Here is a 16,940-nt window from a genome sequence, read left to right as displayed (position 1 = left end):
CTGCTTTTTAATGCTGTCTAGGTTTATCATAGCTTTTCTTCCAAGGAGCAAGTGTCTTAATTTCATGGCTACAGTCACTGTCCGCAGTGATTTTGGAGCCCAAGAAAATAGTTTTTCACTGTTTCTACATTTTCCCCATCTATTTGCTGTGAAGTTAAGGGACCAGATGTCATGATCTTAGTTTTTTGAATGTTGAGATTTTTAAAGTATAAAAATAGTCTGTGGATGTAGCAAAATGAATTAAGTTGTATGGAACAGAAAAAATGAAAAATAAAGTTTTTCAGTATGCCACATCTAGTTTTACTTCCCAAAGATAGTTATAGTTGACCCTAGAAAAACTTAGGTTCAGCTGTGCAGATTCACTTATATATAGGTTATTTTTAATAAATATATCGGAAAGTTTTTTGGAGTTTGGTGGCAATTTGAAAAAACTTGCGAATGTATTGAAAAAATTAAGGGAAAAAAATCAGGTGCATCATGAATTCATAAAGTATATGTACATACTAGTCTATTTTATCATAGACTACCATGAAATATATACAGATCTATTATTAAAATTAAAATTTCTCAAAACTCACACTGACACAGACTATATACATGGCACTATATTTGCAGTCCAGTGATTTGCGTATATGCTTAAAATGAAGAGTGATGCTAATCATCTCCATAGGAGCAGTTCATCTCTCTAGTAAATTGTGTTATCAAGGAAAAAGTGGTCTCGTAGTTTTTAAATATTTTTCATCATGTTTAGTGCAATATTCTGAACTGTAAATAACACCGTGGCACCCCTACAGTGCCACTAGTGATGCCGAACATGTTCCTAAGAAGTAAAGTCATTGACATTGCAAGAAAAAATTGAATTGCTTGACATTTACTATATATTGAGGTCGGGCTAGGGTTTCTCACTGCATGATAAATGAATCCGTGTAAGGATGATTGTGGGAAAGAAAAAGAAATTCATGGATTCATCTCTGCAGCTAGATCAGCAGACACAAAAACCTTGCACTTTTTGCAAAATACCTTTTATCTTGCCTTGAAAATGCAGCTTTTTATGTGGATGCAGGATTGCTGTAAGAAAGGCATTCCTATAGACTAGTATAATTTGAGGGAAAAAAAATGAGTGTAAGACAAAGCAAAAGGAAGGTGAAGGATCTGAAGCTGGAGGATTTAATGCCAATAAAGGGTGGTTTGCTAAATTTTAGAAAGAGATTTTGGCTTTAAAAAATGTCAAGATAACAAGAGAAGCAGCTTCTGCCGACCAAGAGGCAGCAGATGAGTTCCCAGACACCACTGAGAAAATTGTTGAGGAGAAAGAATATCTGGCTAAGCAGGTTTTTAATGCAAACAAAAGAGCCCTATTCTAGGAGGAAAAAATGCCACAGAGGTCCTTTATTAGTAAAGAAGACAAGTAAGCACCAGGATTTAAGGCAGGAAGAGATAGCTCTACTGTTAACTGCTAACTCTGCTATTTTGTGCAAATGCAGTTGGGCTGATCAGAACTGACTTGATGTACAGAGCTGCTAATAACTCTTGAGCCTTGAAGGAAAAAGAAAAACACCGTCTTTTGGTTGCACAATAAGAAGGCCTGGAGGAGAACCCTTTTCTGAATTTGTTTCGTCGTTGCTTTGTCCCTGAAGTCAGAAAGTACCTTGCCAGTAAGAGACTGCTTTTTAGAATTCTTTCATTATTGGTCAATGACCCTGGCCACCTAGAACCCCAGAGTTCACCACCAAAGGCATCAAAGTGGTCTACTTGCCTCCAAACACAACATCTCTAAGTCAGCCTCTAGATTAGGGGGTCATACAGATGTTTTAGGCTCATTACACAGGGTACTTATATAAAAGACTTAATACTGTGAATGAGAACCCCAATAGAGACATCATGAATGGAAGGATTACAGCCTTGAAGATGCCATAATTGTTAAAGAAAAGCCATGAAAGCCATCACGCCCAAAACAGTAAATCCTTGCTGGAGAAAACTGTCCAGATGTTAAGCATGACTTCACAGGATCTACAACAGAGCCAGTCAAGGAAGTCATGAGAGAAATTGTGGATATGGGGGAAAAAAAAAGAAGTGAGGGGTTTCAAGATATGGGTCTTGCAGAAATTTAAGAGCTAATAGACACCACACCAGAAGAATTAACAGAAGATGAGCCCTTCCAAACCAGTGGCAGATGATGTGGAAGAAGTAGTTCCGGGAAACAAATTGACCCTAGAGTACCTCGTAGGAGGGTTCTGATTATTTAAAACACCTTTTGAATTCTTTTATGACATGGACCTTCTATGATATGAGTAATTGGTACCACATAGAAACATTTTTAGAGAAATGCAAAAGGAAAAAAGTCAGAATTTATGCTGTATTTCCACAAAGCTATACTGAGTACCTGCCTTCCTTTCCACCTCTGAGACATCAAGACCAACCTCTCCTCTTCCTCTTCATCCTCAGCCTACTCAGCATGAGGATAATGAGGATGGAGACCTTTATGATGATCCACTTCCACTTAATGAATAGATCATCATGCTGTTTAGTTACTAAACTTACCTGTATGTGCATGTGCTTGTCTCTGTGAAAACCTAATAACTATACAGCAAGAACTGTATGGAATGAGATGTTCTTATGTCATCGTCATCATCATTTAAGTATTCTTCGTGTGGAACATTATGTGCAAGACTTGTACTGCCTTCCCACCAACAGTCCACAGGGGTTTCTTTTTCTTCCCATCTTCACCAGCACTTGTTATTTCTTGCCTTTTTGGTAACAGTCATTGAAACAGGTGTGAGGTGATATCTCATTGTGGTTTTGGTTTGCATTTTCCTAATGATTAATAATGTTGAGCATCTTTGCATATATAACTATTGGCCATTTCTGTGTATTTTGGGGAAAATGTCTACTCAATTCCTTTGCCTGTTTTTAATTGGGTTATTTAGTTTTTAGCTATTGAGGTGTATTTTTTATATATTTTGGGTGTTAACTCCTGCCAGATACATGACTTGCAATTATCTTCTCCCATTCTGTAGTTTGCACTGCAGAAGCTTTTTAATTTGATATAGTTAGACTTATTTTTGCCTTTGTTGCTTGTGCTTTTGGTGTCATATCCAAAAAATTCATTTCCAAGACCCCTGTCAAGAAGCAGTTTCTCTTTTTTCTTTTAGGCATCTTATAGTTTCAAATCTTAAGTAGTAGTTTTTAATTGTATCACTTTATCATTTCTAACTAATTTTTAAAGCATTCCTGATTTCCTATGTAAAATTTCAAATTGTCCCCTTATTCTCTCATTTTCTGTTACTTTAATTTTCACCATAGCATCTATATTCTAATATAGTATAAAATTTCCCTAGGGATATAAGAATATATGCCTTAGAATATGAACTGACAAGGACGGTGTTTTTGTGTATTTTAGTTATTGTTGTATCCCCAGCATCAATGGTGAAGTCATATATACTTGTTTCAGTATTAAATATTTGTGGGATAAAGCATTGGAATTATTTGATTCCAAGAGAGCGAGAGCGGAAAAACAGCAATTTTATAAGATTTTGCCAAAATGGGAGTGGGAAGAAGAGACTAATAGACCTATTTTATTTCCTGCTTGAGACTCAGTGTGTGAATTCAGTTAGTGCTAGATAATATAGCTAATAATAAGTCAAGAAACTGATAAAGCAAGAAAAGGAAGGCAAGATGTGAAAAGTGAGAGAATCAAGAAAGTTGACCTGTTTTCAGTAGAGAGTCACAGATTCAGATGCCAAGATGAGGGAGAAAAGCAGAAACAGTACAAACTAAGTGGTGTTACAAGTCACAAAAATTGGTAAACCTAGGGCAGTGGTTCTTAAACTTGAGCATGCATCAGAGTCACTTGGAAAGCTTCTGAAAACACAGATCCTGGACTCCCTCGGCAGAGCTGCTGATTAGCAGGTTAGAGTGGAGTCTGAGAATCTGCGTTTGTAACAAGTTACCAGGTGACACTGATGCTGCCGTCTGGAGGATCACACTTCGGGAACCACTGATACCTGTGACTCAGGAAACCACTTAATGGAAGCAATTAGGGATCAAGGAATTACCTATCCTGACAAGGAATAGCTAGTATACCGTGAGGTCAGGTGAGCAAATCATTGCTCAAGTGTTATATTTATGTAGTCCAGTCTCCTGAAGTGGTATACTGAAGGACCACAGCCATGGTCTCCACATTTTTTAATCCCTCTTAGGACTTAACCTGGGGCTTCCCAGGTGGTGCTAGTGGTAAATAACCTGCTTGCCAGTCCAGGAGACATAAGAGATGCAGGTTTGATCCCTGAGTTGGGAAGATTCCCTGGAGAAGGAAATAACAACCCACTCCAGAATTCTTGCCTGAAGAATCCCATGGACAGAGAAGCATGGCAGGCTACAGTCCATAGGGTCGCAGAGGGTCAGACATGACTGAAGTGACTAAGCATGCAGGACTTACGATGTCAGTGCAATCTAAATATTAGACGCTAAGGGACACACACACACAATGGATTTCACTTCACTGCTTAATATGAGTATTTTTTCAGTTTCCAAACTGTATTTTGAAATGTCCTTGCCAGTTTTCTTTTCCTGCAGTAGAGGGAGCTACAACTCAAATTGTACTTATGTAGCAATAACACATAATAAGATTATTTTTCTTTTCCATCAATCTTTTTTTTAACTTTAAAAATTGGCTTTATTAAAGTATTCTAAGTGTACAGTTCATTTTATTTTGGCAAGTATATAAGCCTGAGTAACTACAACCACAGGTAATATGGAACATTTCTGTCCTCATCTTCCAGTGAGTCCCTGAACACATAGCTGCTTTGTGTCACTGTAGGTTGCTTATTCTGGAATTTCATATAATTGCAATCATGCATTATGCACTTATCTTTGTTTGACATTCTTTTTAGCATAAATTTTTTTTTTAGATCAATTGGTGTTGCATGCATCAGTATATTCCTTTCTGTCGATAAGTATTCTGTTATATGGCTGGCTAACCACATTTTACTTATTTATTCACTTACTGGTGGTCTGTTAATCATATACTTTTGAAAGGAATCTAGAAAAAAGGAATTATGTTTGACTGCATATAAGTGTCTTAATCTTAGTTTTTTCTATCTAGAAATGTTTTATTCTTTCCTTAAAACTAACTAATGTCATCTATTTAGCTACTATCAAATAATTTGCTATTAAGTAAAATTCTGAATGTTTTAATCTTGGTGCTTCTTAGAGCAGAGATGACAGAGAGTTAAAGTTTGTGGCAACAGTCTTCTCAAAACTCCAGTAAATATTGTTGACTGAAGTTTGTCCTAAGTTTGTTTTGGTTTAAAAAAACAAACAAACTCTAGTGAGACTGTTTCTCCCTTCACAAGCAGTTTTTTTTTAAATTAAATTAATTTATTTATTTTTGGTTGGCTGGGTCTTTGTTGCTCCATGTGGGCTTTCTCTGGTTGTGGAGCACAGGCTTCTCATTGCAGTGGCTTCCCTTGTTGCAGAGCATAGGCTCTAGGTACACGGGCTTCCATAGTTAGGCCATGTGGGCTCTAGCCACATTCCAGCTTCAGTAGTTGCAGCACGCAGGCTCAGTAGTTCTGACTCTCAGGCCCTAGGTCACACAGGCTCCAGGAGTTCTGGTGCAGGGCCTCAGTAGTTATGGTGAGAGTTAGTTGCTCCATGACATGGAATCTTCCCAGACCAGGAGTCCAACCCTTACTCCCTGCATTGGCAGACAGATTCCTATCCACTGTACCATCAGGAAGTCCTGCAAGCATTTTTACTGAGTATGTTTTTCTTGATACTTAGCTAAGTTGAATAATTAGATGCTTTTTCTAGGGGACTATTTTAGTAATACTTGAATAGAGTAATAGCTTTGTGATAAGGAGATTACAGAATGTTAATGGTAATATCTAGAAAGGGAATGTGTATGGTTTTCACTGTAAAATTCTTTCCATATTTCTGTAGGTTTGAAAGTTTTATAATATTGAGGTGGGAGGAGGGAAAAGATAGTAAATTGTTATCCAGAAGCCAGATATTGTTGCTGATATTGTTGTCATTTCCTGTAGTAGTTTCAGTTAATTCTTTTTATAGCTACTGTTATCTTCCTTTGCCTGTAAAGTTATTCTCCTTATACGTAAATGAATGTATAGTTAGCCAGCTATCAGACTATTAAAATTGTCTTTGAAGTAGGTTCAAAGACAGTTTTGATAGTGGTTTTGTCAACAAAGCATCAAGAGTAGTATTCAAGTTTGTTATCAGAAGTGTCTTAGTAATTTATTTGTGAGAGAGGAAGAATCAATGAGATAGATTATTGGGGTGAGGATTCTTACACAGGAAAAATAGTGCAAGAGGGAAGATTGAAAAAACAAAGCCACTATTCTCTTCCATTTATCTTTTATAAACTTATCTGTAACTGTATCTTAAAGTTAGCTTTCTAACATGAGAGAACTATTTTTCCAGCTAGATGAGAAAAGTAGCTTTAAATCTCCTGTTTTCTGCTATTCTCTGCTCACTTAATCCTTGAAAGCTGATTTATAAACTGAATCAAGTCAAAAGTATTTATTAAGTAGCTGTACTCTCAGAATTGTGCTATTTGAGAATTAAATATATGAAACATACACTATACCCATGAGCTTACAATCTGGTTAAGAAATCTCTTCTGGTCATGGACAAACTCAGTAAAAGTATAAAATGTGTGTGTGTGCATGTGCACGAATAGTGCTCAAGAGAATATAAATGTTTTGGAAATTCAGAGAAAGGAACTTTGGTGTGAGCTGGAGTAGTCATGACAAAAGATTGAAATGATGGTAAGTAATGCATAAGGTATTAATAAGTGAGGCAAAGCAGAACGTCATTTCACGGATCCAGCTTGAGAAAATAAATGCTACCTTTCTTTAAAAATACAGGAAGAATACTAGCCTGACTAAAGAATATTCACTAGAAGTAATGGAAGCTAAGATTCTAGAATCAAAATTAGGGAGGCAAGAATATGGATGAATGCTGAGGACATTATATAAAGTGAAATAAACCAGTCACAAAAAGACAAATACTGTTATGATTCCACTTACCTGAAATATCTGTAATAAGTTTCATAGAAAAAGAAAGTAGAAGATGGAGAGGAGGACAAGAGAAGTTGTTGTTTAAAGGGTATAGAGTTTCAGTTTTGCAAGATGAAAAAGTTTTGGAGCTCTGTTTCACAATAATGTGAATATACATAATACTACTGAACTTAAAAATGGTTAAGATGGTAAATTTTATGTTGTGTGTTTTTACACCACTGAAAAATTAGAGAATCAGTGGCATGCTACCAAGGGAACTTTAAAAAAAAGCCAAAGCATCTGTACTTTTAACTGCATTCCCTATAGCTTACCCTGGAATGTAATGAAAGGAAAACAGATATGACAGAGAGAGGCCCAAAGGGAGAAAGGTAACTTGTTATTTTAAATGATTGCAATTATCCAAAGAAATTACACACCAAGGTACTACTACAAATATGATTTTGTAATCAGTATTAATGTTCTTTCGGGAATGGTGGAGAGAAGCCCAACAGAATAGATATATAATTTTAAAGAAGGGAAAAGTTGGATTGAGAAAAATGAAGATAGATGAACTTAATGTCCATTTTCACAAAATTCTAGAAGGTCATGGTATGAAGTCTTTAGAGAAGAATCAGTGATCATGAAGAGCATTAACTGCAGCATGCCAGGCTTCCCTGTCCTTCACTATCTCCCGAAGTTTGCTTAAGCTCATGTCCATTGAGTCAGTGATGCCATCCAACCATCTCATCCTCTGTCACCGCCTTCTCTTCTTGCCCTCAATCTTTCCAGCATCAGGGTCTTTTCCAGTGAGTCACCTCTTCACATCAGGTGGCCAAAGTAATGGAGCTTCAGCTTCAGCATCAATATTCAGGGTTGATTTCCTTTAGGATTGACTGGTTTGATCTCCTTGCTGTCCAAGGAACTCTCAAGAGTCTTCTCCAGCACCATAGTTCGAAAGCATTAACTCTTCGGCCCTCAGCCTTGTATATTATGGTCCAGCTCTCACATCCATACATACATGACTACGGGAAAAACCAAAAATCCACATTTGACTATATGGACCTTTGTCAGCAAAGTGATGTCTCTGGTTTTTAATACACTGTCTAGGTTTCTCGTAGCTACTCTTCCAAGGAGCAAGTGTCTTTTAATTTCATGCCTGCAGTCACCGTCCGCAGTAATTTTGAAGCCCGAGAAAATGAAATCTGACACTTTCCACATTTTCCCCATCTGTTTGCCATGAAGTGATAGGACCAGATGCCATGATCATAGTTTTTGAATGTTGAGTTTTAAGCTAGCTTTTTCACTCTCCTCTTTCACTTTCATAAAGAGGCTCTTAGTTCCTCTTCACTTTCTGCCATTAAAGTTGTATCATCTGCATATCTGAGATTGTTGATATTTCTCCCGGCAATCTTGATTGCAGCTTGTGATTCATTCAGCCCATCATTTCACATGGTGTACTCTACATATAAGTTAAATAAGCAGGGTGATAGTATACAGCCTTGACGTCCTCCTTTACCAGTTTTGAAGCAGTCTGTTTTTCCATGTCCAGTTCTAAGTGTTGCTTCTTGTCCTGCATACAGGTTTCTCAGGAGGCTGGTAATATGGTCTGGTATTCTCATCTCATTAAGAATATTCCACAGTTTGTTGTGATCCACCCAATCAAAGGCTTTAGCATAGTGAAGCAGAAGTAGATTTTTCTGGGAATTCCCTTGCTTTTTCTGTGATCCTGTGTATGTTGGCAATTTTATCTCTGGTTCCTCTGCCTTTTCTAAATCCAGCTTGTGCCTCAGTAGAGGGGAATAGTCTACAACTTTGAATCTACATAACAAATCATAAAAACAAGACCTGGAAGGATCAAACTGTTTCCAAGTAACTTGATGATATTCCTGAACAAAACTTAAGATTTATAGTGATAGAAAACTATCCAGGAACAAACACGGAGGTTATCAATTGAAATTAACTTGGAACTCATAGACATGTTAGAATTAGCAGATAGTATTAAAATAGTTATTATAACGGTATTCTGTGTATTCAAAACATTAAGTATAGATGTGGAAGATGTTAAAACCCAAATCACACTTCCAGAAATGAAAACTACAATGTCTGGATTGGAAAATAAATATACCAAATAGGATTAATAGCGCATTAGACATTGCAGGAAAAAAAGGTTAGTGAATTTGAAAACATAGGAATAGAAATCAAAATGAAACAAGAACAACAACAAAAGAAAGAATCTCAGAAAAATGAAAAGAATATTGTGAGCTGTGTAACAACTGCACATGGTTTAAAATATGTGAAAGTGGAGTCTCTGGCAAAGAGGACAGCGGTATGGATGAAAAACTGATCCCAATCTTTTCAAACTTGCTGCAAATACTATACTCGCAGACTAAACTTCAAGGAAAAGGAACATAAAAAATGCTTAATCCAAGGCACATTGTAATCACATTGCTCAAAAATAGTGCTAAAGAAAAAAATCTTAAAAGCAACCAGAGGGTAAAGACAAATTAGCAAAAAGGAACAAATATAACAATGACAGAGTCCTCGTTGAAAGCAAGACTGATATCCCTCATGAACTTAGTTAACTATAAAATAGCTAAACAAGATTTTAGCAAATCAAGTCTAACAATGTATTAAATAGTTAATACATCATGACCCAAGTGGGTTTATTCCAAGTATGGAGGCTTGATTTAACATTTGAAAATCAGTCAATGAACTGTAAAACAAAAACTATATGCTTACCTCAATAGACAGAAAAATCATTTGACAAAATCCAATATCCATTCCTGATAAAATTCTTAGCAAACAAAAAATAGAAAGGAACTTTTTTAACTTGATAAATGGCATGTATGAAGAATGTATAGTTACATCATACTGAAGAACTAAGATCTTCCTAAGATTAGGAACAAGACAAGGATGTCTGTTCTCTTCACTTCTATTTAGCCTTGTAATGGAGGTTCTATCTGCAGCCAGACAAAAGAAAAGACACTTTTTTTGTAGAGGATGATTGTCATCTTTGAAAATCCTATGGAGTTTCTCAAAAAGTTACTAGAACTAGTAAGTTAATTTAGCAGGGTTGTGGACAGAAGATTAATATATTAAAATCAATTATATATACTAGCAGTGAGCAATCAAGAAATTGAAACTGAAAAAATTTCCCCTTATAATAGCATATGAAATGATATGAAATTTTAGGGATATCTTGCCAAAACACATTAAAGACCTGTACACTGAAAACTAAAAATCATTGCTAAGAGAAATTAAAGATCTAAATAAGTGGAGATATTCACTTTATGGTTCTGAGAATTCAGTATTGTCAACTCTCCCTCAATTATTCTGTAGTACATAATCCCAATCAAAATTCCTGGAGATTCTTTTGGGTAGAAATCAATAAGCTGTTTGTATATTTCATATGGAAATACAAAGAACTTAGAATAACCAAAACAAGTTTCAAAAAAAAGCAAAGTTGAAAGCCTAATACTGCCTGATTTCAAGACTTAACTATAAAGCTATCATTATTAGACCAGTGTGTATTGGTGAAATACTAATAATTGATGGACAGATATTTGAAACAGGATCTAGGAAGTGGTGGAAAGATGTATTTTTGACAAAGGTACAAAGGCAGTGTAATGAGAAACGGGTAGTTTTCTTGACAGCACCATTTGCTATACTTAGTTCATTCTGAATTCATAAGGTAACTGGGGAGGCCATGTGTGTTAATTCTCTTTATCCAAAGGAAAAGTAGTACTTCTATATTTATCACAAGGGGTTAATTAGAGGTTAGAGGAAGTTACCTAAGCTAAACTCACAGTGACAGAGAGATTGGGGTGCTATCTTCCTTGATGTTTATATTTCAGAGGCATGGCTCCCAGGCCTTTTAAGAAAAACATTCCTGGATTGTAACACTGGCAAGAGGTTTATGAAGCTTTAAAAAAAGATTTACATGTGTATCAAAGGGACAGTTAGAAGTTTTCTCAAGGCAGTGACCTAAGAAAAGGGAAAAAGAGATAAGGCCTTTTGGCACCCGGAAAAAAATTAATATTTTTTCATTAATCTTTAACCAAGATTACCACCTACCTCTGGGCTTTTTGTTATAAGAAATAATCCCAACTGTTTATGTAGTTTCAGTGTTCTCTGACCTATAGGAAAGTCACCCTAAATTATTTGACCCCTAAAGGAGAGGAAGATGAATTTTTCCCAGCCCCTTTGTGTCTGAATATCACAAATGTTCCACTTCCAGTTTATCTTTCAAAAAAAATGGATTTGAATCCACAATACTGCCATGTTTGTTTCAGTGTTTTTTTCTTCCCCACCCTTTCCCACCAGGAAACAGCTTTAAGATTTAAGAAAGGCAGAGAGGGACAGATCTTTTGGAGAGATTAATTGTATATTTTAATTTATCCTCTTTTAGAATATAATTTCCACTGCATGTCTTCAGTTTATCCATCCTAAGACATTATTTAAACATTAGGAGTATAAATGAAATGGAAGGTTTCAGTAAATTATTTTTCAAACAGTCTGAGATTTTCTTGTGAGTTAGTTGTAGTCCTTAATGCAAGCATTTAGGGTTGTAGCATCTATCCACAATACCCTGAACACTGCCCCTGGTAGTTGTGGAAAAGAATAAACAAGTCAGCTAGGCTCATTTGATAGACATAAAGAATTAAGTAAAGAACACAGTAGCTTGGTAGTTGGTTCTTTTTTAGCCTTAGCATTTCTCCATAGACACTTTTCTTCTCAGATTTGGTTGACTGTTCTTTCCTGTTTGACTGTAAAACTTTCCTATTTGGTGAATGCTACCAACACTTAGTTGAGATTACTTCTGGTATCACCTCCTCTGAAGGTCTTGTCTTTATAGATAAAAGAGACATATGTGAACAGCATTTTATTTTATTTATTTATTTTTTTTGAACAGCATTTTAAAATAGTTCTAAAAAGCAAGCAAGACATCCAGTAAAACTGAGGTACTTAATAGCAGCCTTTTTATATACTTACAGGCCTTTGGCAATGCCGTTTGTCATCTGTTATCTCCAACTTTGAACTGTAGTTATAAAAAATCCTTATTAGAGGATCTAGTAGTCTGACAGCTTATTTGAATTAGATTTTTCTCAACTTTCACAGCAAAGATCACACTCTCCGGTTGTTCTGTATTTAAAATCCAAGTTAAAAATCTCTGTCAGTAATAATGTACCATGGCCTTGACATGAGTTGTTTAGCTATTTTACTTTAATTTCAAACATTTATTTTGCTATAAATTTTTAAATATGTATCTATAGTCTACCTCCTGCTGTCTAGGGCCTATTTGATTGTCCAGTTAGTTCGTTCAAACCCAGAGGTTAAGGTCCAGAGGAATCCTCTGGAGGCTTGGCATGAAAGTTGTATTAATTTCCTAGAGCTGCAGTAACAAATCACCACAAACTTGGTGGCATTACAGAAGTTTTTCTCTCACAGCTCTGCAGGTCAGAAGTCTGAAATAATTTTCCTCTGAAGGTATTCCTTGGATGGTGGGAGCTTAACTTGACTCTTTGCCTCTGCCTTCACATGATTTTCATGTCTGTGGGTCCAGATCACTCACTCTCCTTTCCCTTGTACAGATAGAAGCCATTGGTTTTAGGGCCCACACTAAATCAAGGATGGGTTCCTCTTCAGATCCTTGACTAATTATATACCAGAGACCCTATTTCCAAATAAAGTGACATTCTGAGGCACCAGATGGACATGAGTTGAGGAATAAGGGGGGGCTACTCAACCCACTACAGTTTTATTAAGATTGTTTCATGATTGTTTAAAAATAAAATACCACTTTCTGTTATCTAAAGCTTTTTGTGTATTTACATAAGGTACTTCTATAGCACTTTCCAATGTAAAGAAATAATTTTACAAGAAACTGCATTTTCTCTCTATTCCTTAAACCTACTACTCTCCCAAGAAGTGTTACAATTAGAGAGAGCCTGCTACGTTAGCCCACATTTAGCCAAAAGACATGAAACTGCACAGAACATAGCTTTCCTAGACATGTTTGCACCCAGAACACAGAGAGCTTGTGCTTCTCATCTCCATACAGTAAGCAGACCCAGCAGAGTCTCTTGCTGTGTCCATCCAAGCCTTTTTCAGTTCCAGCTTCTCTGCCTGTTACCTGGTGAGTAAGTCAGTCAAGCAGATCTCAAGGTGTGGGATCAAAGAGTGAAACTAGAGGCCCTGTTACTCTCCTTTCCAGCTTTACCAGTTGATAAGCAGCCTCCATTTACCTCAGTGCTGTATGGTTTTACTCTCTCATCAAGAACTGTAACAGTAAAATGAAAAGATGTTAATGTGACTATTTTTAAAATAAAGAAAGTTTAGCTAAAATACTGTAAAAGAGTTCTTCACCAAAGCCTTAAGTAAAGCCCAGCTACTTACTGCTAAGATCAAGAGTTATAACCCAGATTGCCAACTCTGTATAGTTGTTTTATGCTCACTTTGATAACCCCCTAATAGAATTCATATTGGAATTTGCCCAATTATAATATATAATGTGATATACATATGATATTTTTACCTATAACAATAAGAATTGTTGTGTCAACTGTTTTAAATTTCAGAGTTACCCCTGTGCCCTGCAGTGTTCATGGAGAGGTGTAAATATAAACAATGCTGTTATCTATTAAGAGAGACTAATAAATGATTAACCCTCCTGTAAATCCATAATGTTTCTAGAAATTTTTTTTGAACAGTTCGTAATATCTGCTCCAAGAACTATAAAAACTAATGTATTAGGAGTATATAAAGTCATTGCTATGTCCAAATAATATGCTTCACTTACTTTCTTTAGTGTTTATTAATCTGGGTTTGATCCCTGGGCTGGGAAGATACCTTGGAGAAAGGAGTGGCAACCCACTCCAATATCCTTGCCTAGGAAATCCCATGGACAAAGGAGTCTGTCAGGCTGCAGTCCATGAGGTCCCAAAGAGTCGGACAAGACTGAGCAACTAACACACACACACACACACACACACGCACATTAATTTGAAGTTATATTGTGATCTCTGTAAGTTGCCAAAACATATGATTGATAGTACATCTGAATTTTAAAAGAATGTCTGTAAAAAACCATGGATTTGGTTTGTTTTATGCCATTTTACAGCATTATTGTTTTATGTGCTTCAGACAGGTATGTGGAATTTGTTTTTTAACTGCCTTCTTTCAGAGGTCTAGTTGTTCATCTTACTGAATTTTATTAGGCATTTTTCTGGAATACATTGCTTTTCTGTTTTTAATCATTTGAATGACTGAGGTTCATTTTCTGGTGTGTTTTTCATCAAAGTGAAAGTGAAAGTGAAGTCGCTCAGTGGTGTCCGACTCTTTGCGACGCCATGGACGGTAACCTACTGGGCTCCTTGGTCCATGGGATTTTCCAGGGAAGAATACTGGAGTGGGCTGCCATTTCCTTCTCCAGGGGCATCTTCCCAACCCAGGGATCGAACCCGGGTCTCCTGCATTGCAGACAGACGCTTTACCGTCTAAGCCACTAGGGAAGCCTGTTTTTCATCAAAGTTGCTCAAAATAGGTTACTGGTGTATTCTCCCATTATAACTGAGATCACCTGATCTTGTTGAATTCTAGTTGAAACTCATTTTTTTTTCCTTTAAATTTTCAGGTATTTGTATCTGCTGTTCTCCGGTGATGACCTTTTACCTTTAGACCACTGGGTATTTAATACAGAGGCTCACCCTCTGCCCGTGTTGCATTTAGCCAACACCACACTTTCAAGAAATCCTGCTGTTCGATGAATGCAGCTCCAGAAAGACCATTCTCACCTGTGTTTTGTTTACATGGACCACTACAGAAATTAGTCTGGAGAGGGGCCTTTTGGAAACCTGGACCTCTTAAGTCAACATGGCAGGGTGAAACATGACTATTCCTTGCAAGACTTTTCAACTTGTAGATATTTCAACTTTGAAATGATTCCATTTTATACCTGACCAAAACAATATTCTGGTGTATGTAGGACAGAGACCTGATGTGCTTTGATTCTTAATGAGATGGTCACTTGAAAAATTATGCCTGTTGCTGTTGTTTCTAGAGTCCTGGAATCTGGAGGTTATACTTCCTAAGAATAAGCAAAGAATGTGGAGCACCTTGCAGGAGCTGGAGCTGGCCTTTGGAACCAATTACACATTAGTTTCCTCCCAAAGTGGAGCAGCTCTCAAGTCACAATATTTACACATTGTTTGTCCTCTTTTCCCCTCCATTTTTAATAATGGAATGGATTAAAATAAACAAGAGCAAAAGAACAATGTAACTGCATAGACCACAGAAGACTGGAAAAAGAAACAGAATACCTATTCCTCTCTGAAGGTTCAAGTTCCCATTAGATGCAGACTGGCAGCCATTTCAAATCGCAGTCTAGTCCATTGAAATTTCTTGGTTAAATTTGATTTCTCTGGGGACATGATTCACAAAGAATACTCTTCAAGTCTTTGTCTCCATATGGAATCACTGAAACTACTATTTATCATCACCACTACTTACGAGCCTGGGTTTGGAATTCCGTGCATGTTGTTCAGTCTCGTGTTGGTAGCATGACAAAAAGTGGGGAAAATGCTGCAGTTTGTTGCCTTGAAACCTGTTCTAAGAGAAAGCTTTGGTTTTGTTGGTAGGAGATTATTTTTTCAAACCAGCAAATCTACCAAGTAAATTTTGTTCACTTTGACCTTAATAGACTCCCTCAATTTTCAGCTCTTTGTGTGGCTTAGCAAAATTCACTGCACTGTTATGCAGCTCTGAATTTACCTTGATGAACCAGATTACTTTAACAATTTATTAAATCAAAAACAAAATGTAGTGAAATTTCCTTAACTGTTTTTGGGATAGGAGATCCTTTATTATCCCATCAGATGAGTGAGCTTTTCATAAACATTTTATGTAAAAAATAAATTCAACTTTTTTTCCCCAAGGATATTTATATAAATCCAAAGAATTAGAGTAGTTTCAAAGTAATATTTAGTAATTAAAATGTGGTATAATTTCATTATATTACACTAAATTTGAAATATATCTAAGGGGCTTTCTCTTACCATCAATAGATTTTACAATATTTCTTTATATTTGTGGGGGAATAACTTAAATTTTATCAGGAACTAAAAGATAAATAAGGCTTATAAATTTTCTGCCCCTTAAATTTATGTCACAGTACAAGATGCTTTTTCTTCCTTATATTTAATACAAACAGCCTCCATTCGCGGTAATAGTTGGGAGTAGTAGTATTAGTCTAATATTTACTCTGAATTTGAAGATTTCATAAAACAATGTGTAGGAAGCCCACTTTAGAGTTCTGAAGGTTTATTGTCTTATTTTGATAGTTTTTTTTTATTTTTTTTATTAGCATGTGGTAGATTTATATTGGAAAAAGATGTAGTAAATTAATATGATTAAATATTTTCAGGGTGTTCATCTTATACCACAAATAGTCAAAATAGTTCACATAGTTCAGAAAATGATCCATAAATTATAACCACCTCAAGATTTTCACTCTACATAGAAAGTAAGGATGTAGAGCCAGTTGCATTATTTAAATCTTTAGGAAACTTAAATTTTAGTACATATTTTGAAATTATAATATCTTTTACTAGTTGAAAAACTAAAAATTTTAAATGAAAAGGGTAGATGACTAACTTTAGAAGAGAAAGGAAAAGTGTTTTGTTCTCAAAAAACATTAGCTTTGCTCCTAAAAATAGCACAAGCCCACTTATGAGTCACTTTAAAAAAATGAATAACTTGACTTGGCAAAAGACCCAGAACAGCTTTGTAGATGGCAGTGAACACTTCCTCACTTCGTTTAGAAGAATGCAGAGTCAAGGAACCTTCTTGGTTCCCCAGGAACTTCTCAAGGAATGAGAAGACAAAACCCCCACACCAAGTGCTCTGTTTGTCTTTCTGAAGCTCAAG

At 36.1% G+C, this 16,940-nt stretch overlaps 1 protein-coding gene across 1 annotated transcript in view; it reads left to right on the top strand.

The window, feature by feature from the left end:
- MAN1A2 (mannosidase alpha class 1A member 2) overlaps positions 1-14,857 on the top strand; it is a 151,218-nt gene extending 136,361 nt beyond the window's left edge. Inside the window, exon 13 of the mRNA XM_068965043.1 lies at positions 14,650-14,857. Within this exon, the coding sequence (XP_068821144.1) occupies positions 14,650-14,782 (133 nt within the window). The 3' untranslated portion in view covers positions 14,783-14,857. The remainder of the gene's footprint in view (positions 1-14,649) is intronic.
- Positions 14,858-16,940: the final 2,083 nt, after the last annotated feature.

Source organism: Capricornis sumatraensis, chromosome 2, assembly GCF_032405125.1.
Source record: "Capricornis sumatraensis isolate serow.1 chromosome 2, serow.2, whole genome shotgun sequence".
Taxonomy (NCBI): Eukaryota; Metazoa; Chordata; class Mammalia; order Artiodactyla; family Bovidae; genus Capricornis; species Capricornis sumatraensis.
This window is presented reverse-complemented; position numbering and strand designations above follow the sequence as displayed.